Genomic DNA, 24,771 nt, shown 5'->3' on the forward strand with positions numbered 1-24,771 from the left:
AGGGAGTGCCCTGCCTGCGAATTGTAAGGAAGCCCAGATCTTCAGGGGTGCCCACGATCTCATCTCAAATATGATCTTTTAGTTTGTTTCCTCACCAGGGCTAGTGACCAGATGAGGCCTGGCAAACTCAAGAAATACTTGTTGAATGAACGAATGATTTCAACTGTAGACTAAAATAACCATCAAATGTCAATTGAAAGCATTAAATGTTGTACAGGGCTGTGGTCAAGATGGGCAAGTTCCCCAGACCCATCCACCTCTATTTTATTTGATACATGTTTACTATATACTTAGACTTAGGTGCAAGATGTTGCTTAAGATACACAGATAATACTGCTGTGTTCACACCACATGTACAGCATCGATGCCATATTCGAGATATTCAAGAAAATCGCCAGTATTCCTAGACTCACTTTTTGGCTTTCTTGTTGAAAATAAAGGAAAACACTTAATGTCAGCACTTTAAAGCAGAAGAATTTTGCCTGAGGGTTTCCTGATATGAGAGGAAAACTTCCTTCATCCTGCAGCAAATCCCTCACCATTCTGTGTCATTCATGCCCTGGTTTATGGTGCGAAGACACAGTGAACTGTTGTGAATACAGCTTACTGCCCACCCAAGCTTCCCTAAGCAAAAGCAGTTCTCAAACCTTCCAACTCGACCTAATCATGCAGAAAAGAACAAGGTAAAAGTCTGTTATCGCCATGGTCCACGTGCATCTTATGTTTAGGAGTTACGTGGCTACCGTGCAGCTAATGTAAGTCAGAAAGCTTTAAGTCTGAATCACAGTTCTATCTCTTCTTGGCCACGTGGCTGTGGAAGATGCTTAGCCCGTCATCTGTGACATGGAAGTAAGGACGTGGGTCACGCGGAGGAGCTGAGGACTAGGAAGTGACATGGAAGTAAGGACGTGGGTCACGCGGAGGAGCTGAGGACTAGGAAGTGACATGGAAGTAAGGACGTGGGTCACGCGGAGGAGCTGAGGACTAGGAAGTGACATGGAAGTAAGGATGTGGGTTACGCGGACGTGAGGGTCACGTGGAGGAGCGAGGACTAGGAAGTGACATGGAGTAAGAGATGTTGGGTACTCGGAGGAGCTGAGGACTACGGAAGTGACATGGGAAGTACAGCAGTGGCCAACGCGGAGGAGCTGAGGGACTAGCGGACGTGATCATGGAAGTAAGGGACGTGAGCCCACGCGGAGGAGCTGAGACTAGGAATGACATGCGAGTAAGGGACCGTGGGTCAACAACGAAGTGCTGAGGACTAGGACAGCTGAACATGGAAGTAAGAACGTGGTCACGCGGAGGAGCTGAGGACTAGAGTGACATGGAAGTAAGGACAGTGGGTTCAACCACGGAGGGCTTAACTAGGAAGTGACATGGAAGTAAGAGAGTGGTCACACAGGAGGAGCTGAGCGACTAGGAAGTTACAAGAGAAGACGTGGGTCACGCGGAGAGAGCTGAAGGACTAGGAGGACCATGGAAGTAGAGACGTGGCGTCACGTGAGGAGCTGAGGACTAGGAAGGACATTGAGAAGTAAAGGACGTGGGTCACGCGGAGGAGCTGATGGACTAGGAAGTGACAATGGAAAGTAAAGGACGATGGAGTCACGCCGGAGGAGCTGAGGACAAATAGGAAGTGAACATGGAAGTAAGGACGTGGGTCATGTGGAGGAGCTGCAGGACTAGGAAGTGACATGGAAGTGAAGGGACGATGAGGTCACAGCGGAGGAGCTAGGACTAGGAAGTGACATGGGAAGTCAAGTGACGTGGGTCACGCGGAGGAAGCTTAGGACTAGGAAAGTGAATGGAAGGACAGTGGGTCACACGGAGAGCTGAGGACTAGGAAGTGACATGGTTAAGGACGTGGGTCACGCGGAGGAGGCTGAGGACTAGGAAGTTGACATAGGACAGTACAAGGACGTGGGTCAACAGCGAGAGCTGAGACTAAGAAGTACATGGAAGTAAGATGTGAGGTTACGCGGAGAAGCTGAAGGATAGGAAGTTGACATGAGAAGTACAGACTGGGCCACGCGGAGGAGCTGAGGATAGGGAAGTGACATGGAAGTAAGGACGTGGCCCACCAGCGGAGGAGCTGAGGACTAGGAAGTGCAATGGAAGTAGGACGTGGCCCACGCGGAGGCAGCTGAAGGACTAGGAAGATGACATGGAAGTAAGAGAACGGATGGTCACACGGAAGGAGCTGAGACTAAGGAAGTGACATGGAAGTAAGGACGTGGGTCAACGCGGAGGAGCTGAGGACTAGGAAGTGACATGGAAGTAAGACAGTAGGTCACGCGTAAGAGTCTGAGGACTAGAGAAGGACTGGGAAGTTAAGGAACGTGGGTCACACTGAGAGAAATGAGGGACTAGGAAGCTGACATGGAAGGACAGTGGACGCGGAGGAGCTGAGGATCTAGAAGTGCAATGGAATAAGGACGGGGTCACGTGGAGAGCTTAAGGGACTAGGAAGTGACATGGAAGTAAGGACGTAAGGGTACCGCCGGAGAGAGCTGACGGACTAGGAAGTGACATGGAAGTAAGAGACGTGGGTCAACGCGCAGGAGCTGAGGACTAAGGAAGTGACAATGGAAGATAAGGACGTGGCACCGAGGAGGAGCTGAGGACTAGGAAGTGACATGGAAGGTAAGGACGTGGGTCACGCGGAGGAGCTGAGGACTAGGAAGTATGACATGGAAGTAAGGACGTGCGGTCAAGTGGAAGGAGTGATGACTAGGAAGTTGACAATGGAAAGTAAGGACGTGGGTCCACGCGGAGAGACTGAGACTAGAGAAGGGACATGGAGTAAGGACGTGAGGTCACGCGGAGGAGCTGAGGACTAGGAAGTGACCATGGAAGTAAGGACTGAGGTCACGCGGAGGAGCTGAGGACTAGGAAGTGACATGGAAGGACGTGGTCACACCGGAGGAGCTGACGGACTAGGAACGTGACATGAGTAAGAGACGTGGTCAACGGGAGGAGCATGAGGACTAAGAAGTGGACAATGGAAGGACGTGGTCCACGGAGGAGCTGGGACTAGGAAGTGGACATGGAAGTAAGGACGTGGGTCACGCGGAGGGCTGAGGATAGAAGTGACATGGAAGTTAAGGACGTGGGTCCACGCGGAGGAGCTGAGGACTAGGAAGTGAACATGGAAGTAAGGACGTGTGAGTCATGTGGAGGGCTGAGGACATAGGAAGTAGACAATGGAAAGAGTTAGGAGTCATGTGGAGGAGCTGAGGACTAGGAAGTGACATGGAAGAATAAGGGCTTGGGTCAACCACGGAGAGAGCTGGAGGACTAGAAGTGGACATGGGAAAGTAACAGGACGTGGGCCACAGGAGGAAGCTTGAGGATAGGAAGTGGCATGGCAAGTAAGGGACCGTGGGGCACACAACGGAGGAGCTGAGGGATAGGAACTGACATGGAAGGACAGTGGGTCCACGCGGAGGGAGGCTGAGGAACTAGACAGCTGACATGAATAAGGACGTGGGTCACGCGGGAGGAGCTGAGGACTAGGGAAGTGACATGGAAGTAAGGACGTGAGGCCACACGGAAGGACGCTGAGGACTAGAAGTGACATGGAAGTAAGGACGTGAGGCCCACGCAAAGAGGAGCTGAGGGACTAGGAAAGTACAATGGGACAGTAAGGGACGTGGGCCACACGGAGAGAGCTGAGACTAGGAAGTGCCATGGAAGTAGGACGTGGGCCACCACGAGAGGAGACTGGCAGGATAGGAAGTGACCATGAAGGACGGTGGGTCAACGCGGAGCAGCTGAAGGAACTAGAGTGAACATGGAAGGAAGTGGGTCACGCGGAGAGTGAGGATAGGAAGTGACATGGAAGTAAGGACGTGGGCCACACGGAGGAACTGAGGACTAGGAAGTGACATGGAAGTAAGGACGTCGGTCAGGTGGTGGAGCTGAGGACTAGGAAGGGGGTACATGTTGGGCTTTTTCTGTTTCCACTTTCTGCCAGAAACAACTTCCTCGGCTCCTGGATCAGATGATGCCGCTGGTGATGACTATGTCCCAGCTTTGTCACAATACTGAAGAGAGTCACTTCATACTCAGGAGCTGCACGGGGGCAATTCCTGATCCTCCAGGGGCAGGGCGAGTCCTCCACAGCAGGACCAGGGCTGTCTGTGCAGGCCTGGGGGCAGCCTGGACCCTGAGGTCATGACCGCTTGGGGCTGGGACCTCAGGCCTGGGCACTGGGACCACTCTGGACACCATCCTGGGCCGCAACCTCCCTACATGCTGAACTGAGAGCAGCGGTGGCTCTCTCCCAAGGCCCTCCTGTAAACATAAGGAATGGAGTATCCACTTGGAGGGGAACTGTGAGGGTTCTGGGGAAAAGATGGGAGAGGTTGGGAGGTCAGGAACTTCCTCGTCCCTTCCCTCTTCCTCACGATGCTAATTTGCTACCCACAGCAGAGCTATTTTAGGCAGTTGTGCTGCCAGGACAAGATGACCTTTTGTTTTCTTAACTCTCTAAGGCCCTCACTCCCAGGCAATGCTTGTGGGGGCTAAAAGCACAGAAATCACTGCTCGCCGAAGAGCAAGAAGGGCCAAGGACTCACTAGGGCTGACGACTCACTAGGGCTGGTGACACAGTAGCGTCTAGAGAGCATCAGGAGCCCTCTGTCCTGCCAGATCGTAGAGTCCCCACTGAGGACGCCAGAAAACCACCTGGTGCTTGGGGGAAATTTCTCTTGAATTAGTACGCTCCCTCTTTTCTGATAAAAGAGAATCATTTAGTTGTGCTTTATCCATCACATCATAGGCAGGGCTATTTCATTCTTCACACATGGTTTATGAGCTTTCTAACGGCCTATGAAAATGTTTACCAACTGGGAAACGTATGTTGTATAGTGAGCTGCAAAATACTGAACAACTTATGCAATATAAAAATTGATAAATGTGTAACTAGTTGTCGACAAAAACGAATGCTGTCAACTACTGGATTTAAGATTCATAAATTACATTTTAAAGAAAACTGTAGGTTAGACTGGCTTACATCGTAAGAATTCATGAATATTCACGACGGCTGGACCAAATGGCACAGTAAGTCATAAAACTGGATTTAGCCAAGTAAGTAGCTGATTAACTTCAAAAGCAAAATTATAAAAGCATTTCAAGTATTTCTTAGTAAATCATTCTATTTCCTGGAAGCTTGAAGCCATTTTTATAGGACCGGGGAGGAGTCTCTGAATACAGACGCATCCACTGCCAGGGAGCACCGATTAGCACTGAAGGCTCCATTTCCACGGGTCCCTGGGACACGCAAATTCGCCTCCCCACTTTCACGGATTCCATCTCATTTTGCTACCTTGTTGCTGCTCTCATTCATTCAGTCACAAATGTTTATTGTGCACCTACTACATTTTTACTCTCATGGCTGAGCCTATCATTTCAAATCGAAGAAAGAGGTAGAGAGACAACAAAATAAAAACAGGTGAAATATGCGTAACAGTCCAACTTTTAAAATTTGTTCCTCTTCCTCAACTATTCAGAGACGAAAATGACGTGTGGCCTGCCAAATTGCCCTTTTTCTGTTTGTATTAATTTAAGATGATTTCACGACCTGTTAGTATTGCTGGCGTGCTGCAAAGAGAGCAGATGAAACTCAGTGCAAGTGAGTCTCCCTAATGAGTGACGACATGAAACCAACAACCAGAGGTTTCCTGATTCACATTATTCGTGACCTTCATTATAACGGAAGGGGGTGGTGAGCCCAGTGACTCGGAGCTTCCTCCTGAGGACGGCCAGTCACTCCCCTGCCCATGAGCATCCCCAGGTCATGCAGCAGGCAGGGGGGAAGGGTGGTATCACCGAAAGCGCCTTACAGCACGGGAGCCACTGACGTTGCCCCGTCGGGCCCCACCGAAGCTGCCTTCATCCAACACAAACGCCTGCGACCAAAAGAGACTGTCAGGATGGGCACTCTTCCTTTCTCCAAGAGTGCCCAGAAAGTACTGAAAACGTAAGCTGTGAAAAACTGACACGTGCCAGGAGCATGACCTGAAAAGCATGCAGGGGAGGCCCAGAACCACCTTTCCAGCTCTTCAAAGGGTTGCAGAGTGCAACAAGGAAACCAGGAGAGACAGGTTTTAGTTGCTGTCCAGCGGCGTGCAATTTAATCTCCAACAGACCATTTAAATCTATTATTTTGAAAAACATCCCAGGCCTAAGTAAAAACATATTAATCCGGGTTAAAATGAGCAGATAATTCTCACATCCTGAATGCTGTCATGGCATTCTCATACTTAATGCTTAGAAAATTACTTTTATGTGAAGTGACTTTGGGATAAAATATCAAATAATGTTAATTACAGTTTTAATGTTAAATATTTTATAACCCTTTAAAAGTTGCTAAGTAGAAGAAAGAGTAATTGGTTAACTGGAAAATGCTACTTAATTAATCAACGTGGGTAAACAGGAGCTGATACTGCCACAAATGGTGATGTCAAACTGTGCCGGGTGTAAAGGAACTTTAATTTCCCTATTTTCCCCTGAGGACGTACTAGTTTGCTCCGTCATTTATTAATATATCTAACACATAAGTATGCAATCTGATGACAATTCAGAAAGTTATTAATGGCTGGGTACGGTGGCTCACACTTGTAATCCTAGCACTTTGGGAGGCCGAGGCAGGCAGATCAACTGAGGTTGGGAGTTTGAGACCAGCCTGGCCAACACGGTTAAACCCATCTCTACTAAAAATACAAAAATTAACCGGGCATGGTGGCATGTGCCTGTAATCCCAGTTACCTGGGAGGCTGAGGCAGGAGACTCACTTGAACCCGGGAGGCGGAGGTTGCACTGAGCCTAGATCATGCCATTGCACTCTAGCCTGGGTGACAGAGGGAGACTCTGTCTCAAAAAAAAAAAAAAAAAGCTATTAAGACAATATAGGTACTTTGAGTATTTATTTACATTTTTTGCATAGCATTAAGTATTTATATTTAAAACTGGAAATTTCCAAAGTAATAGAGTAACATGGATTAGTATCTGTCCAAGTTACCAAAGCACTAAAAAGCCACCATTCTTTCCGCCAACAGGTAAAGTAAACATTGCTGTTGTTCCATTCCTAACAATCCCAGCAAACACAAGGCTTCCTGGAGACGGAGCAGTGTGGCAGCTGCAGTCGGGGGAGAGAAAACCCAGATCCGGCCAAAGGGGACAGACATTCCCCACAGGCACATGTAAACTCCACGTGAAGGTGCAACTTCCCCCAGGGGGCTGGAAACAGGCACATCCACAGCTCTGGGCTTGGTGGGGGCGGTGCATGCACAGCGGGAGTGGGTGCGGAGAAGCAGGGCGGGCAGCACACGCACCCGGTAACTTCCTGAAGGCCGGGCAGCGCTGTACAGACAGGAAGGCTGGAGGATGAAAGCAAACGGCAGGTTTTAAAAGCCTTGAAAAAACAGCAACAAATGACAGCGAAAGGTCATCACGGTAGTTTCAGCGTTCACCACAGCCAACTGCTGGACAGTGGTTAGATGGCAACAAACCGACCAAGGCACTGTGTTTTCTGTAAATTTGATAGATGCAAATCCAACATTTACAAGAAAGATAAATGAGATGATCTTTAACTTTGAAACAGTAAATTTCCCAGCATCTTTAAAAACAAGATCATTTCTAGTCATTTCAGGCATTCCTGGAAGAAAGAGTCAGGGGATGAGACAGAATGGTGACAAGGTCAACACACTGACAGCAACAAAACCCACAGCTCAAATCCAAGGTTAACGACACACTTGGCAGTATTCAGTAGGCAGATGTCCACATGTGAAGACGGGGCAGGGAAAGTCTTTATTTCTATGCGAGGGGCCCAGTGACCGTCTTCAAGACACAAAGGGAGTCGCTGCAAGGCTGCCTCAGCCGGTGTGGGAGGCACCCCCAGAGGGGCCGCATTCTATCCCTGTCAAAGGAGAATCCTGCCTAGCACACATGTCAGGGGGAGGCAGTGCTGGTGAGGGGACAGGCTGGGACACAAAGGCAGCTCCCAGTGTCCAGAGACTGTGCCACGGGGACAGAATCCAGACTCATTTCCAGGGCACAGTGAGCAAGTCAGGCAAGGTGCACAGCCAGGTGGTGATCACTCAGCAGCTCTGGTCGACGTGCAAGGGAGAGGACAGTTCAGCCTCCAAATAAGATGTGTACTTTCATCCCTGACGCCGACTTCCTTGGATTAGAATAAGACTCAACACCTGTAGGTAACAGGCCAAGGACCTCACGGCCCGACCTAAACCCCACCTTGTAAAAACAGGAAACAGAGGGGAGACCGAGCCAAAGAAATAACACTGTTCTGTCCACTTCTCAGAGACCAAGGAGGCAGATTATGCACAAAAACCTTCCAAATTGCTTCCTGGACACATTTACAAGAGAAAAAATATTAAAAAAAAAAAAACAAATGAAACCCCAAATGGGGAACAATTGCTGGAAAAGGAGGAGAGACCCAAGAGACCAATTTTTTGGACTCGAGTTTTTGAAAATACGCATTTAATAAAACCCTCCTTTTCCTTAAGTCTTCTTTTCTCTATTAGGTTCTGAACTATCTGACAAGCATTTTTCTAAAAGATTGACAAAAGTCTTAGCAAACTAGTCAAGCCAATTAAAACACTTGCTAAGCTGTGCTCTTGTGACTTTGTGTAGAGGAGGCTGAAGTATCCACTAAACGCAATCAGCAATTACAGTGATGCACAGAAGGAAAGGGAAGGAGCGACAAAGTGATGTCAAAAGGAGACAGACCCAGTTTCCATTTGGGGCAGAGAGGGGTGTGGGAGCCAAGCCACCACTGGGAAGCCCAAGGTTGGAGCCGGAGAGTCCCTGTAATCAGAGCAAATGGGCAGCAGAAAGGGGAGAGAGGCTCACACCCTCACGGCATTGCAAAGGTACATCAGTCCAGCGACCTTATACGACCAAAACAGTAACGGGCATGCACTCACGGGGGAGGGAGAGAATGAGGGTCGGAAGGAAATAAAGACAGCTGGGCCAGGCAACTGACAAAACTAGGAGATTGGGCCAAATTAGGACTTCTGAGTTTATACACAGAAAACAAGATTTAATTCATATTAAATACTGAAATAAATTTTAATTGATGTTAGGAAGAGTCATCAATACTACATTCTATGCTGGTACCTTTCCATTATCATATTTAAATAAAATTAAATGTACCACCCACTGGGCAGGAATAGATGTCTACAGAGCACACTTCCCAGAAAGGTTCTGAGGGCGGGTGGGGCGGGTGAACCCAAGAGCCCTCAGGCAGCCAATGATGGGCACCCAGGGCTCAGGGTGAGTTCTGACGTGGCCCTGTTTGAATGCGTTGGCTCTCATTCTGATGTTTAACCCTTTGGATGTGGGTTATTTCTCTTAAATGGATTGAAGTGAGTCAGATGCAGGCTGAACTTCGGTGAATCGTTCATATCCAAGGATGAGATATTTATCACCATCTTTATTTTAGAGCAAGTAACTCAGCTTATCAAAAATGAGTTGGAAATAAAGTTTTCTTAATGACTAAGTGCCTTGAAAAAGGCTTTGGGCATTTTCTTAATTCAAGGGCAGATTTTGCTGTTGCAGAGAGCACTTAGTCATTAAGTCTGATTTCAGCGGGGGAGCTGCTCCTGCGGTCACCAGGTCCATAGAATGGCCCCAACAGCACCCTGGGCTCAGCCACGTGGTGCCTCTCCTGGGTTCTCACCATTCTGCACAGCCTCAGCTCTGCTCAAATGGCTATCACCTTGAAGAGCTTCCCCTCTAGGCTCTACCTGGTTAGTTCCTATTCTTTTCATTTGATCGATCTATCTATCTATCTATCTATCTATCTATCTATCTATCTATCTATCTATCTGTTTGAGATGGAGACTCGCTCTGTTGCCCAGGCTGGAGTGCAGTAGTGCAATCTCGGCTCACTGCAACCTCTGCTTCCTGGGTTCAAGCGATTCTCCTGCCTCAGCCTCCTGAGTAACTGGGACTACAGGCACGTGCCACCATGCCCAGCTAATTTTTTGTATCTTTAGTAGAGCTGGGGTTTCACTGTGTTAGCCAGGATGGTCTCGATCTCCTGACCTCATGGTCTGCCCGCCTGGGCCTCCCGAAGTGCTGGGATTACAGGCGTGAGCCACCACACTCGGCTCTTCCTATTTCTTAAGGATCAGTTCACATCCTTTGTTGCGACATTTCCTGGCAAAACCAGTGTCTCCCTCTCATTCTATTTACTCATCTGTTCACTACTGTACAGGTCTCCGGTGCCGGTGGCTTCTGTTCTAGATGTCAGTGCCTGGAGAGCACCCACCTCCCCCGCTTATCTTTGAGATGATGCCAGGCCTGCTCGATTTTCCTACCTAAACGAGTCCCAATTTACTGAGTAAATCTGAACTTAAACAAACACCAACAAGCCTTAGCAATTTTAGGGCTCTTCAACAATGCAGAAATTATGTTTATCAAGACCGCTGCATGTGTGTAGAGAATGGGAAGGAACTCTGTTGTGTCAACATGTGGATTTGGATGAGACTCTGGATTTTCCTTCCAAGTCGAGTCCATGCCCAAGAAACCACCAAAAAGTTTGCATGTACTCTTCAAAGTAGTTCTGTTTTCAGAAACTCAAGAATTCAAGAGCATTCTTCCTATTTTTTTCTTTTGATTAATTCTAATTAGAAAATATACACAAAAACATGTCCTTTTGTTGCAGCCAGCTGAATGCCACAACTCACATTCGAGCTGGCGTGGTCAAACGCAGCACACTGCAGTGCATCTGAATGAAGGAGCTTTTCACGTCAATAACACAGCTACCCAAACAAAAATCTGTCAAACAGACACCGAAAGAGAAAAGTAGAGCTGAATCCACACACACAAGATTGCATGCTACAAAACCTGCGGTTTCTGAAGGGAGGATGTGAAAGATTTAAATGGAAACCAACCAACTTCTCCTCCCTGGATGATGACAAAGTAGAGAATCTGCTGTCGCTGCTGTAGCTGGAATTCTGAACACCAAAAAAGAAAACATGTTTAAGTGACAAGCACTTCCTCATGACTCCAAAGCGCCCCTGTCCCATTCAAAAGGCGAACATGAAACAGCACAACCGAGCCAATACTAGGAGCCCAGGAATGCTAGTTTATCTAAAGACACGAGGCACAAACAGTACAGCAGAGATTCTGAACAACTAGAGATTCTAAGCTGTATTTTCTATTTCAGTGTTTATGTCTTGGTGACGCCAGTGGTGTATCTAGTACTGCTTTTCGCAATCTCACATCTTCTAGCACGATTCGTGATTACTGAGTTTCACACTGTGTTGTCAGTAAACTCTTAGTCTGAATTATCCTTGTTACTTATCTCCTTAGGTAACTAAAATTCCATTTATTGCAAAATTTTCAATCTTTCTTCAGCTCAGCCCACCTGTGGGCTATAGCGCAGCCCTGCGGTGCCAGAAAGGTGGGTGGAGTATGACAGGCTGCTGCCACCCGTCCACTGGAGAGCCCTTATCCACACAGGGAAAATGTCCTGCAGGCTGTCTTTACATGTCTTGAGTATACATTTTAAAAATGTCACATCCAGCTGGGTGCAGTGGTTCACGCCTGTTATCCCAGCACTTTGGGAGGCCGAGGTGGGTGATCACCTGAGGTCAGGAGTTCGAGACCAGCCTGGCCAGCAGGGTGAAACCCGGTCTCCACTAAAAAATACAAAAAAATTAGCTGGGCGTGGTAGTGGGTGTCTGTAATCCAAGCTACTCGGGAGGATGAGGCAGGAGAATCGCTTGAACCCGGAAGGCAGAGATTGCAGTGAGTTGAGAACACACCATTGCACTCCAGCCTGGGTGACAGAGCAAGACTCTGTCTCAAAAAATAAATAAATATTAAAGTGCATGCAATGCCAAATAGGTAAATAGGAATGATAAAATAAAAACAACTTGATCAGCTGGTTTCAGAAAGCTGAAGACTGGTTTGGTCGGGGAGAGGGAAGGAGGTAAGGGTGGGGTCACTCATTTGAAGCCCAAAAGTATTTTAAGTGTATACATGATACCTTAATAAAACATAATTAAGATAAATGAAAAGAAATATTATTTTACACAATTAGGAATATTACTAAAAGAAAAAAATGAAGCATAAGAACAGGAAATTTTTAGACCATTTAACATGGAATGGACCTGTGGGATATTGTGAAGCTTGATGGAAATGAAATGTATCCAGTGCAACCTTTTAAAATCCCCAATGACCTCCTGTCCTTGATAATCCAAAGCCCTCCCCACCCCTGTCCGGCCTCCCTAATGCCCCTGCCACTGGCACCACTCCCTCTCTCTCCCCCTAGAGCATCACCCTTTCCTTCCACCAGCTCTTCCTGCCTCCCGCCCCTTAACTGGGAGCCTTCCAAGCATCTGCATTGTTTTCTTCTCCTTTTCCTCTCCAGAAAAACACAGGTTCTTGTACACATGCCTTTAAGGCAAACATTAAAATCACAAGTGACAGATGTGGAGACTGCAAAAATGTTGGATTTAATATCTTTGAAAGCTGAATACACTTAATACACATATTATATACATATACCCAGGGGAATACAGTAATGAAAGAGCTAATCTTTAATTTCAGATCTTTTTAAACTTGAGGTTCTTATCAATATCTACCCCTTATACTAACAATCAGAATGTTGGAGGGCTAACATTCTCAGAATGTTTGCTAGTTGAAAAACATTATCTTTCATTCCATCATGTGCTAGGAAAAAAAAGACAGACCCATTTTAACATTTAAAAACAGCAAAGAAGCTAAATTTAAATTTAGCAATTAGTTTTTAGTTCTAGAAGCTTTGAAACAACCTATTTGAATTTTGAGCCATGCAAATTTACTATACTAACCCTGCCAGATCTTCTATTCAGGGACTGTGATCCATACAATTCTCCATCATAACCATTTGTCTGTTTCAATGAAGAAAAGAGAAAAACTGACGTCAGTCCACAAATGAATTCACAGGTACACATCAGCAGGGACGAGCCAGCCAGGCATAAGGTGAGCTTACTTGGTGGAGGGGGTGAATGACCAGCCCAGGACTGTACAAGTCCTAGCAGCTTCCAAACTGCATCCCTGCCCCCGTCCACTCCCCCACAGCTCAGGAAAGAACAGCAGTCAAGCTAACGAAGTCAGCAGGCTTCCTGTCGCATGTCACTCTTAGTCTTAAAGTAGCACCAAGTCCCTCCGCGAGGTGGAACATTTGGGCTTGGCATGGTCGTTTCCTTGTCAGGCTCTGTTTCTGGTTTTATGGTGGCGCTGTGGACATTCTGCTAGCAAGACGCCACATGCCAGGCCGATGGGTAGTGATTCGGTCTGAGTCAATGAGTTTTCAGTTCCTGGTTCAGGGAGGGTCTTCGAAAATTATGGCACATTGTGATGCTATGGGCCATAATTCAGAAGATTCAGAAATCATTTCTTTTTTTTTTTTTGAGATGGACTCTTACTCTGTCGCCCAGGCTGGAGTGCAGTAGCACGATCTTGGCTTACTGCAATCTCCGCCTCCCTGGTTCAAGCGATTCTCCTGCCTCAGCCTCCTGAGTAGCTGGGATTACAGGTGTGCGTTACCACGCTTGGCTAATTTTTGTATTTTTAGTAGAGAAGTGGTTTCATCATATTGGTCACGCTGGTCTCGAACTCCTCACCTCATAATCTGCCCGCCTTGGCCTCCCAAAGTGCTGGGATTACAGGCGTGAGCCACCGCGCCCAGCCTCAGAAATCATTTCTAGTCAATCTATAGTGAAATGCAAAAGTTCATCGTGGGGTATAGCCTCTATACTAGTTTTTCATTCATCCAGCCCTCCCACTTTATTTTTCAAAATAAAATCTGAACACATATTTAATACTTTCATAATGTGTCCTCCAGAATAAAGGAGAACGATTCTATTAAGTGGATGCCTATCATCCCTCTCTTCTCAGTTCCCAGCCCAGGTTCCCTTAAGTCAAAGCAAGGGCTTTCTAAATGTCCCTTAATTCATCTATAAGGAAATTTCTGCCGATTCAAAATAAGAACTGTCAAACATCAGAGACAAAACCAGCTCCCAGGACAGAAAAAGGAGGAGCAGTCCACACAACTGGTAAAAATGGAAGGAGACGCCATCAGGTTCTGGGCATGAGTCCAAATTCCAGACAGAAGTTCTGTCATGTGACCTTAAGTAATTATTTAATCCACTCGAACATCCGCTTTCTCAGCTGTGAAAATATGCATAATAATAAATACATTACAAAGCCATCGTGAGGATTAAACGAGATGAAAATGAGTATCTCAAGCACCTAGAACAGTGCTCTCCTGAAGCATGTGCTGACTGGGCAGATACCTGAATATACATGGAAGGGGCCCGGGTACGTGGGAGGTGCTGAATGTGGTTCCTTATTCAGGGGATGGGTGCTGCACAGCACATGTTTTGCAGCCATGACATTAAAGTAGAAAAAAAAATTGAATTTCCAAACAGATTATAAATCCAGATTCATGAAACTTTGACTATCAAACTACGTATTTATCTTTGCTATAACTCCAAACAAATCAAGAAATCAATTTGAAGTTTTGAAACAAAAGAAGTGTAGAAATCCTTCCACATTAAATTTGAGAACTCTGTGAGTGACATTAAAACATTTCTGAAATAAATTTAATAGCAAAAATCTTTGGAGGTGGGCAAGAGTTTTACTCAGACTAATTTCCTCTCATGTCTTCAGCAACAAGATTATTTGACATGAAAATGCATGTCAAGGACTTGCAAATTGTAGATCTCAATCCCTTGTTATCTCTTCAGAAACTAGATTCCAGAAGAAATTAATGTAACAATGAAGGCTAACGTTAATCGATTTTAGATGACTTTGACTTTACTAATAAATGAGGAAATGTATGACATAAGCAAGGCCTCTGGCTCTCCACTGCTGCTTATGAAACACACAACGCTGCAGAGGAACCCTGTCCTTTGCACTGCAGTTCTCCAGCTCAGCTTGCAGCGATGGAGCAGAAGGTGGGCAAGCCGGAAGCATGACAGTATCCTCTCATTTGTCACCTTTCCACTTACAGGCTTCCACGAAAACCCGGGAAAAACTGTTACTTTGCAGGAAAGCCTGCAAAGCAGTTTCCATGACCAGGTCTGTGGTAATGGAATTCTATCATAAGGAATCTATTCCTGGGCTATATTCCTTGAATGTACTCCCAAATCTATAGGATCTTGTTAACTGTATCTCCACAGGGAGAAGAACTTTGACCTTCTTAAAGAACACTGCTAACTTGCTCCTCTTGGATGGTGTTTTTTGTGCTGTATTTAGATGGGTGGGGCTATTTTTACGTGGCGTAAAAGGGCAAGGGGCATTGACAGTTAACTGAACAATATTAGAACAAAAAGTCCACAGGCAGCATATTAACTTCATCTTAAGTTGGGTCTCTGATGTTCAACAAGCTTTGCTCTATTGTACTGTATGGCTTTAAGTGGTACATAAGCTTGTTCACTTTGCTGGTTCCATGCTCTAAGACTGAGTCTCAGAGGGGAGTCCGCAGACCACCTGCTTCCTGGTCACCTGGCATGCTTCTCACAAGCAAGGGCCCCTGCCTAGGGAATCAGGATACTTAGAGAAAGGGCTCAGGAACATGCATTCTAACAAGCTCTCCAGAAACACTGCCATAAGAGAGAACAACATAAAGAGGACATACATAAGTTAATATTTTCTAATACAGGATAAATAAGATACAAGGGTAAATGTCCTATGAAAACGGTAACTTGTGACTAGTCCGAATGCTAATGACTACCACGCAGTGTTATCAAAGCGTCTGTGACCTTCCCATGGGACCATGCAAAAGTCCCTTGCCAACTTTTTGGATTAATAATGTTAGATGTCTTTTCTACATGAGTCAAAAGACAGGGCACATGTAAAGGGCATTAGAGATGGAAAACAAACAAGGAAGGCAACGTCAAAACTCTTGAGTTCGATCCCTGATGCATTCTATTGAATTCTTACAAAGAACACTGAACAAGAAATCCAAAATGTGTTCCTGACCATTGCTAACACACACATTTATCCCACGGGGGGTTAGCTCTTCAATCAAATTTACTTTGAATTTAACATAAAAAGAGTAATAATCTAGATTTATGTTGCTAATACATTGAATTCCTTAAAGAACAGGAGAGTTGCTGGAGGTACAGTGTCACAGAAATGCTCTCACCTGCCAGAGTGACTTGAAGTGCTCTGTAGTTAAGTAACAGATACTCTGTGAAGAGCACTTTCTGAATCTAATGACCTGTCTTTGTGCTTTCCCCTGTCCTGACCCCCAAGCTACTCACTCCAGCCTGCATCTGTTAAGAGCAGAATAGCCGCCCCACAGGAGGCTCACGGCACCAAATATGCTATGCAGATGTATGCTACAATTTATTCATTATAATTGCAAACACAAAAATATATATATATTTTTTTGAGAAGGAGTCTTGCCTAGAGTGCAGTGGCACAATCTTGGCTCACTGCAAGCTCCGCCTCCCGGGTTCATGCCATTCTCCTGACTCAGCCTCCTGAGTAGCTGGGAGTACAGGTGCCCGCCACCATGCCTAGCTAATTTTTTTTGTATTTTTAGTAGAGACGAGGTTTCACCGTGTTAGCCAGGATGGTCTCGATCTCCTAACCTTGTGATCTGCCCACCTCGGCCTCCCAAAGTGCTGGGATTACAGGCGTGAGCCACCGCACCTGGCCAAAAATACATTTTTAAAACAGGAATTTACTAAATAATTTTGAAATGCACTGGAACAAATGAAGCACAAAATGCTTCTAGGTAAAGTCCTTCAGGTGAAATAGTACATAATACGCTATAATAACTTTAGTATCAAATCACTTTAATGCTGAGCTGCGCTTTCTGGGGAGAACTTTTTCTTCCTTGAAGTATAACACTGACAGACTTTTAGAAAGCATAAGGCACAGAAACTGTCAGATACATATAAGAAGAAGTAATTCTGAGTTTAAGTCTAAGGCCTTAGTTTTTGTTACTGGAAGTAGGAGCTTTCTCAAAGAATACTTCCTAGCAAAAAAGTCAAAATTACATTTAATTTGAATGGATATAGACTGGAAAATAATAGATTTTTCATTAGGTAAAATGACTTTACATTTAATCTTTTAAAGGAAATGTAGAGGCTTTGGGAATTCTTGATCTGATTTGAGTTCCTTGAAGGCAGACACTATCTTTTTCATCTTGGTATACACAGCTGCTAACACAAGGCATGGCAAACAGCTGGTGCTCAAAGGCCATCTGGTGAGGGAGTGTTCATGCACAGATGCTTGGGCTCCTCCCCTCCGGCAGGATCTGGGCTGCACCCTGGAGGCCCCAGGAGGAAGACTGCTCACTCCGCAGCGTAAGCCTGCCCTCCTGGCCTCACAGCCCCCCAGGCAAAAACTGGAGACAAAGATGTACTTGGTTTTTCAGAAAAGCACCCATGAGATTCGTGGAAATAGCATAGGTTATTATACGTCACACCACACAGTTAAGGTCACACAGCAAAGTATATCCGACCATCTCACCCGGGCGTAGGGACCCCCATACTCCAAGTCAGGCTGCGACTGTCAGAAGAAAGATAGCAGAAAAAAAGAAACAACAGAAAAGAGAGTTGCCAAAAGTAAATTTAAAAGCTAAGTAAAACATAAATACAAGCAATCTTTAAAATCTTAACAAAAGTACATTTTCCCATAATCTCTAGGATCTAATATGTACTTACAAAAAGAATTATGTCAGAATGGTAGCTACCATAGAATCCAGTAGCATTAAATAAACTTCCATGGAAAAGGTTGCTATAATTCAGGAAGTCTGAAACAGTCTGATAAATCTTATTTCCTCTTCTACATAATCCATTTTAGTTACATAAGGGAAAAGGTTAACAGACGCATTGTTGTCAGTTTTCAAAAGGAAAATTAAAATCTAGATTTTCCAGAAAATCTAAAATCTAGAAATTCTAGAAAATCCGAAATCTAGATTTTCTGAAGCGGCATCCATACAAATGCCAGAATAATATAAATCACCTCCCCACCTTTTCTAGGGTTTATCATCTTTTCTAGTTAAATGAAGAAGGCCTGTGTTTTCAGAGTCAATAAACAAAAGATACGATCTTAGAATCAACAATGTAAAAAGTTCATAATATTAAAATACATAAAAACAGTAAAAAACTGACCCTGCATAGAAACAGAGCGAGATGAGAGTCCTCACTCTGGGGAATGCCCTGCTCGGTGGTACAAAGGGGCAAGCATAGAGCCCAGGGCACCCAGCACACGGAGGGCATGCAGGCCACCAGGCCTCTGAGCAGCAGGCGCTGGCCTTGTTCCTAAGAACTGTGACCCCAAGCAGGCCTCTTCACTGCTCTGGGCTTGTTTGGTGCCTATAAACATTAGGAGGTTTGACTCTCATCTCCAGGATCCAAGTTCTTAAGTTCTGAGGAATCTATTTCTTTAGATCAAGTACATGATGGGAAAGTGTCATGTGACTGAAAACGAAAATCCCATCCACTTCCTCCCCATCTTATGTACTGTCCTAACGATGAATCTCCCACAGGGAATTTCAGCTCTTAAAACAAATATACTTGATATCTTGGCAAAGAGTGGTGTCCAGCAGAAAGATGTAACTTATTTCTGGTTAAAAATCATTGAAAATGAAATGAACGCTGTTACATAACACCATCATACTCGTTCATATTGCAATTGTTTTCAACTCTTTGGGGTCAGGAGACCCTCTGAGAATCTTAAGACAGTGAACATACTTTTCCCAGGAAAATTTAAGTGCATACCTCTTGCCTATAATTTCAGGAGGGTGTGGCTCTGAAAAATGATGCATTTTGAGAGAGAGTTTGGGATTCTGTGTCTCTCTCCTCCTATTCTCTCTTGAACGCATATTAACCAGGCTTTGCCCTCAACGTTTCTGTTAAAAGTTCTCCTGCCAAAGTCACCGACATCCTCTATGCTGCTAAGTCTGAGTTTTCTCCTCTCTTGGTCACTCTCCCTCATCCTTGAAACAGCATTTTCTTCACTGGTTTCAAGGACTCAAGTTTCTCCTGGGCCTGCTCAACAGCTATGATATCTGGGCCTTGTCTACAGACTTTGTTAATTGAGCTTTGCATTTATTATATTTTGGGTCCACAAATCCTCCCTCTTCCTGGGTGAGTGGTGTCAGAGTGTCCTGAGGTTAACAGTTACAACGGCATCCCTGAGGCTGCATCTCAGGAGGTTTTAAGCAGCAAGGAAGCCCTCAGGTGGGCCTTACATTTGAACCACAGTTTTTTGGCAAAATCAGTACAGATCTGCTTCTGGCACTGCAAGCACAGTGACAAGGACAGAGTTGCTTCACAGCACAGCAACCATGTTTCACCTCTGCATTTTATCATTACAAACGGCCAAATTACACACATACTTAGCACAGGTATAAGTCAAGGAGTAATAGGATTTACTTGTCACAGTGAAGTAAAACAAGCCTTCAGCTCTATGGGGTCCCTAAGGATTAATAAAACGGAGTGGCTGCTTTGAGACTTATTTATTACTAGTGGTGAGATGCAATTTCAATCCTGTGGTAAAAGAAACTGACATGCTCAGATTAATCCACTGACTTAAAGCACTGGGCAAAACATAGTTTTTCTGTTTTACTTCCCCCAAAACTCACACTTTTTTCAAGTGTAATTATTAAGGTTTCTGGAATGTTTAAGGAAAAGTCCATATTTGTGTTGATTGACCATTAAGCCTATCAGTGGTGAAGAGATCTAATTATAACTGATACAAGGAAAAGCGGCTAAAGGCAGATCTTACGGATCCAGTCCTGGTCCAGGTTTTCAGCAGGCAGTCTATAGCAGCTGTGTGAAAACACTGCTCAATAATAATTAACTTACAGCTACTTTAATAGAGGCTCCGATTTTACCAGAAGCATGTGTGTCAGTGGATACAGACTTAATGAAGGGCAGATGCGCTTTTGCATTCCTGTGGAGCACCAATGTGCTGAGCCCGCTGTGCTAATCAAGGCTTGGGAGCTTTGTGATGTGGATAAGTATTGAAAAAAAGACGACTTCATCTAGGGAGAAAGAAACAACCAGCGTGCCTATGCATATTAATAATCTCTCTACAGCAACCAAGAAACATCCCCCACTGCTTTGATTTTAAGTAAGCATCTCATCAGTTAAGCATTGACTATCAGACCGCGGGGATAATGGAGAAGGAATCAGAATGCAGGGATGAGAAAGTAAAGGGCTTGGACCAGAAACTGTGCCATGCAAACTCCATCATTCTGTTTACTGACCCTCAGGCTTCCACGACTACCCACTGACATGCGCTCGTCTTCATCAGAAGCCTATTAAAAGAAAGGACGAGAACAACCGTGAAGTAATCATACAATATACGTGAAGAACCAGTGCCCAAGTCTTAGAGTGATGCTGGGAACTGACCCCACCGCCCCTGGACATCTCAGTGGACACCAGTCTAGGTCCCCCACAACACGGCCTTTGTGGATCTCTGTCTGCTTATGGGCAATATGGATTTAAAGTAATTTCAGGGTCAGGCGCGGTGGCTCACGCCTGTAATCCCAGCACTTTGGGAGGCCAAGGCGGACAGATCACTTGAGGTCAGGAGTTTGAGACCAGCCTGGCCAACATGGCAAAACCCTGTCTCTACTAAAAATACAAAAATTAGCTGGGTGTCATGGCACGTGCCTATAATCCCAGGTACTCAGGAGGCTGAGGCATGAGAATCACTTGAACTCACGAGGCAGAGGTTGCAGTGAGCCAAGATTGCACCACTACACTCCAGCCTGGGCAACAGAGCAAGACTCCGTCTCAAACAAAAGGTAATTTCAGGGCCAGGCACAGTGGCTCATGCCTGTAATCCCAGCACTTTGGGAGGCCGAGGTGGGCAGATCACTTGAGCCCAGGAGTTCGAGAAGATTGGGCAACATAGGAAAACTCCATCTCTACCAAAAATACAAAAATTAGTCGGGTGTGGTGGCGTGTGCCTGTAATCCCGCTACTTGGGAGGCTGAGACATGAGAATCATTGAATCTGGGAGGTAGAGGTTGCAGTGAGCCAAAATTGCACCACTGTACTCTAGGCTGGGTGACAGAGTGAGACTCTGTTTCAAAAAAAAAAAAGTAATTTCATCCAAATAGTATTATCTCACCGGTAATATAAATACACAGCACTGGTGTATATTATTATGCAAATTATTTATGGGTATTCAGTGGCACAAAAAGCACTACAGTTGTTATGAATATATTAATACTCAAAAATTTCTCAAACACACTCTCCTTACCAAATTTAGGTCAAAACGCTAAAAGCTGAGTTCATAGTCTTTATTTAGGTAATAATATCAGTATTCTATCATCAATAGTGTTAATTTCTTTAAGGGATGATATCATCATTAAGATATTATATATATTATATATACTTCAGCCACTACAAGTATAAATTAGAATTCAATCAAATTGCCTAAGTAATTAATGAACACGGTACTAACCGATGTGTTTCTTCTGGATCTACGAGAGTAGCGCTCACTGTCTTCCTACCAAAATAATGGAGGAAACAGTATGAAAAGGTTAGAGACAGATGGACACAGGAAAAGTGCTTTAAAAAAGCTTAGGTAGTCCCATTGCAACATAATACAGGAGTTCTGATCTAAATGTCAAATAAATATTTTCTCTGCCTTCGTTTAAAGGCTTCAATTAAACCAGTGGGTAAAAATGTTCTTTTCTGGGGTGGAAGGTTCTTAAGCACAAAATAATTGGGATACTTCATTTTGTTGTAAAACAGTGTTTGGGGCAGAAGTTGGGACTTAATTTTTTCTAACCTCTATCATCTGGTCCATTTAAATCAATCTGCTTTTCCCCTTACTTTCAGAACCTTACTCTCTTCAGGAATCAGAAGATAAATCATTTCCACAAAATATCCGAAAAGGATGTCACTCTTTCTACTATATATCGTGGATTCTAAGACACACATGGGTTTTCACACTTAGACATCTCTGAAGCTGGGGTGTATCTTACAATCCAAGTTGTTCAGTTATCATTAGCATTTTTTCTTTCTCAGTGGTATGTAAAACAATGATACAACTTCAAAGAATGTCTTAAGATTTTTAAAATTTTTCTTTTCTTTTTTTCTCTTTCTTTTATCACCATACCTGTGGACAAAAATGTCTTAAGGTTTAACAAAAATACATTTATGTCATGTAAGCCTAAAATGATGGCTTGCCTAGGCTGAATGTAATCATATTTCCAATAGAGTAAGTGTGTGCTCTTTATATTTGAAGAGATAACCTCTTTTATACCCAGTATGTAAGATGTTAGGAAAGAATTGTGGATTTTCCTCAGATAATTTTATGTATAAGAAACATTTAATAGGACATTTCCATCCTAACCAGGTTCTCAAATGCTATAAGCATGTGATGAAGTCCACAGGGCCAGGCAATAAAGCAAAAGGGACAGGAAGAGGTGGAAGGACTCAGGTAGATGAACTAACGAGAAGGGCCAGGCCATGCTCTCTCGGGACCAGTGGAAAGCACAGAGATTATCCCCCTTCCGCAGCCTCCCTATGTGGGTGCTGCTGCTTCCCGAGAAAGCCGGAAAGACAGGAGTATCATCGGGGCGAGCTAGCCCTCCATTCACAGGATGGCAGAGGGGCTGTTCTACGAAGCAGGCTGAGAAGGTAAAGGAATTTTCTTACCAAAGACCAGTGGTTTCAGCAGGCACAGCGGACAAGATGAAGAGAGAACCCAACAGCAAATGCAGATAAAGTCTAAATGAGGGTGATGGGGCAGCTGGTCGCAATCATGAGTGAAGGAAATGGAGCATAATGTACCTCTCAGGTTCCAGCCAGAGTCTGGTGAGCTGCGATGTCAATGGGAATGTTCTTTGGAAAGTTCTCAAGCCAGGGGCGCATGCCCAGCCTGAGTCCTGGTGGAGGGCCCTGTGCTCAAGGAGATCAGGGTGGCTGTGGTAGTGGAGACCACCCCAAACCGCTGGCCAGGAGACATCAGCAGTCAGTGGCTACTGAACAGGCAAGACCAGGACTGTTTCTAAGCAGAATGCATTTGGGGATGTAAACAATCAGAGACCAGATGCAGAAATCCCCGGAAGAAAATCTCTCAGTATTAAATTATGGTGCAATAGGAATCTATCTACATAGTTAAACTACATAAGAATTACATTATAAAGCATTTAAGTCTCAACACTGTATTCAAGTGGGGAGGGAAGAGTAAAAACAAAATTATATTCAAGGCCTACCATCCACTGCTCGATGTCACCCCATTTTGTATCCAGCCCATAATATTTCTATAGACAGAAGGGGAAAAAAATTAGGCAAGAAGTGAAATTTCTTAAAAAGGCAGTTGTCTAAGGCACTGTTCCGACATGCATTTCCAAACGGCCGTCCAGCCGTGCGGTGAAGGTAACGCGCCAAGGCAAAGCAGTCAGCAGCACACTTGGCTTCTATGCAGGGAGCTGCCACCCGCGCAGTCATGCAGGCTGTGAGCTGTGAAGAGAGATCCTCCCCACCCACCCCATCCCGACAAAGCAAGAGAGCCCAGGACGAAGCTTCCCCAGGACGAAGGGCCTCGGCGGAGAGCAAGACAGTAAAGCCGGCCCAGCAGCCTTCACGTCCCCTCGGACAGGCTGCTCATGCCTTCAAAGCAAACACGATGAAGGAATAAACACCATCTAAGAGAAGCAGAAGCTCAGAGCCATTCCTGTGTTGGGATCTCAGGGAAACTGAGAGAAGAAGGGGAGAAACTGTGTGCTGACACTTGTTCTAGCTGCCTGATGTCTATGCTGAGTCTAGGCCCATGAGAATTCAGACTTTGATGTCTTTGTAGCATGGACGGAGAGATGACTGCCACCCACAGAAGAGGTCATTGTACAGAAGAAAAATACGCAGACCCACAAGTTACGTATGTCTGGAGATGACGTTAGCTCAGAGGTGTCCAATCTTTTGGCTTCCCTGGACCGCACTGAAAGAAGAGTCTTGGGCCACACATAAAATACACTAACGATAGCTGATGAGCTAAAAAAAAAATTTGCAAAAAAAATTTCATTATGTTTTTAAAAAGTTTACAAATTTGTGTTCAGCTGCACTCACAGCCGTCTTGGGCCGCACGTGGCCCGTGGGTTGGACAAGTTTGCTTTAGTTTATACTTCCATGTTTTTATCTTGCTCAGTGGTCCAAGTTAAAATGAGAAAAGCAGACTCAGAACAGCTACTGATGCCACTGAATTGGGGAATCCCAAAGGTAGGTGGGAACCCAGGTCATGGGCCCAAATAATGGGGTTTTGCTTTTCTCCTTTTTATTTAATTTCCAGTAAGAAAATCAAGAAACAACTAACCAAACTTCCCTATTATAACACAGATGTGAATTTCCTCTTTATACATTAAAATCTGATAATCAAGAGAAAAAATCAGACGCTAGACATACAAGACCATTTTTGAAATTATTTTACAATAACCAAAACATGCTGTTGCTATGTTTGGTTTAGTTTCATTTCCAAGTGTGGTCAGATTTAAAAATACGCAGTTCTCAGATGGTCTTACCTCTTTCTCTTAGAGATGATGGTAAGTAGAAAATTGGAAGAGCAAAAATTAGGAGGGAGAATTTAAAATGCTTTTAAAAATTCAATAATACTGAACTCTACTACAAAAGGACACGAGCCATATTTTTCTGTAAGTCATTCCCTTGGAATATAAATTCAGAAAGGAAATAAAAGCAAACATATCCCAAAGTCATGTCTTAACTTCAGTGTCAGGGAAATGCATCAGCTTAAAGCTATTTTGCATTC

At 44.7% G+C, this 24,771-nt stretch overlaps 1 protein-coding gene across 38 annotated transcripts in view; it reads right to left on the reverse strand.

The window, feature by feature from the left end:
• LRRFIP1 (LRR binding FLII interacting protein 1) overlaps positions 1-24,771 on the reverse strand; it is a 98,312-nt gene that overhangs the window by 48,320 nt on the left and 25,221 nt on the right. For 8 of the 38 annotated variants that reach the window (XM_017890342.1, XM_017890339.1, XM_017890306.1 and 5 more), the window contains 9 exons: positions 23,228-23,275; positions 21,466-21,510; positions 20,258-20,308; positions 17,512-17,550; positions 12,852-12,911; positions 10,926-10,988; positions 8,755-8,832; positions 7,341-7,385; positions 5,850-5,915 (listed from right to left, as the gene is read on the reverse strand). The exons of 4 other annotated variants lie outside the window; for them this stretch is intronic. In XM_017890342.1, coding sequence (XP_017745831.1) covers positions 5,850-5,915; positions 7,341-7,385; positions 8,755-8,832; positions 10,926-10,988; positions 12,852-12,911; positions 17,512-17,550; positions 20,258-20,308; positions 21,466-21,510; positions 23,228-23,275 — 495 coding nt within the window. The remainder of the gene's footprint in view (positions 1-5,849; positions 5,916-7,340; positions 7,386-8,754; positions 8,833-10,925; positions 10,989-12,851; positions 12,912-17,511; positions 17,551-20,257; positions 20,309-21,465; positions 21,511-23,227; positions 23,276-24,771) is intronic. 26 more of the 38 variants (XM_017890333.1, XM_017890329.1, XM_017890337.1 and 23 more) reach the window with 18 other exon arrangements.

Source organism: Rhinopithecus bieti, unplaced genomic scaffold (assembly GCF_001698545.2).
Source record: "Rhinopithecus bieti isolate Rb0 unplaced genomic scaffold, ASM169854v2 scaffold_19482, whole genome shotgun sequence".
Classification (NCBI taxonomy): Eukaryota; Metazoa; Chordata; class Mammalia; order Primates; family Cercopithecidae; genus Rhinopithecus; species Rhinopithecus bieti.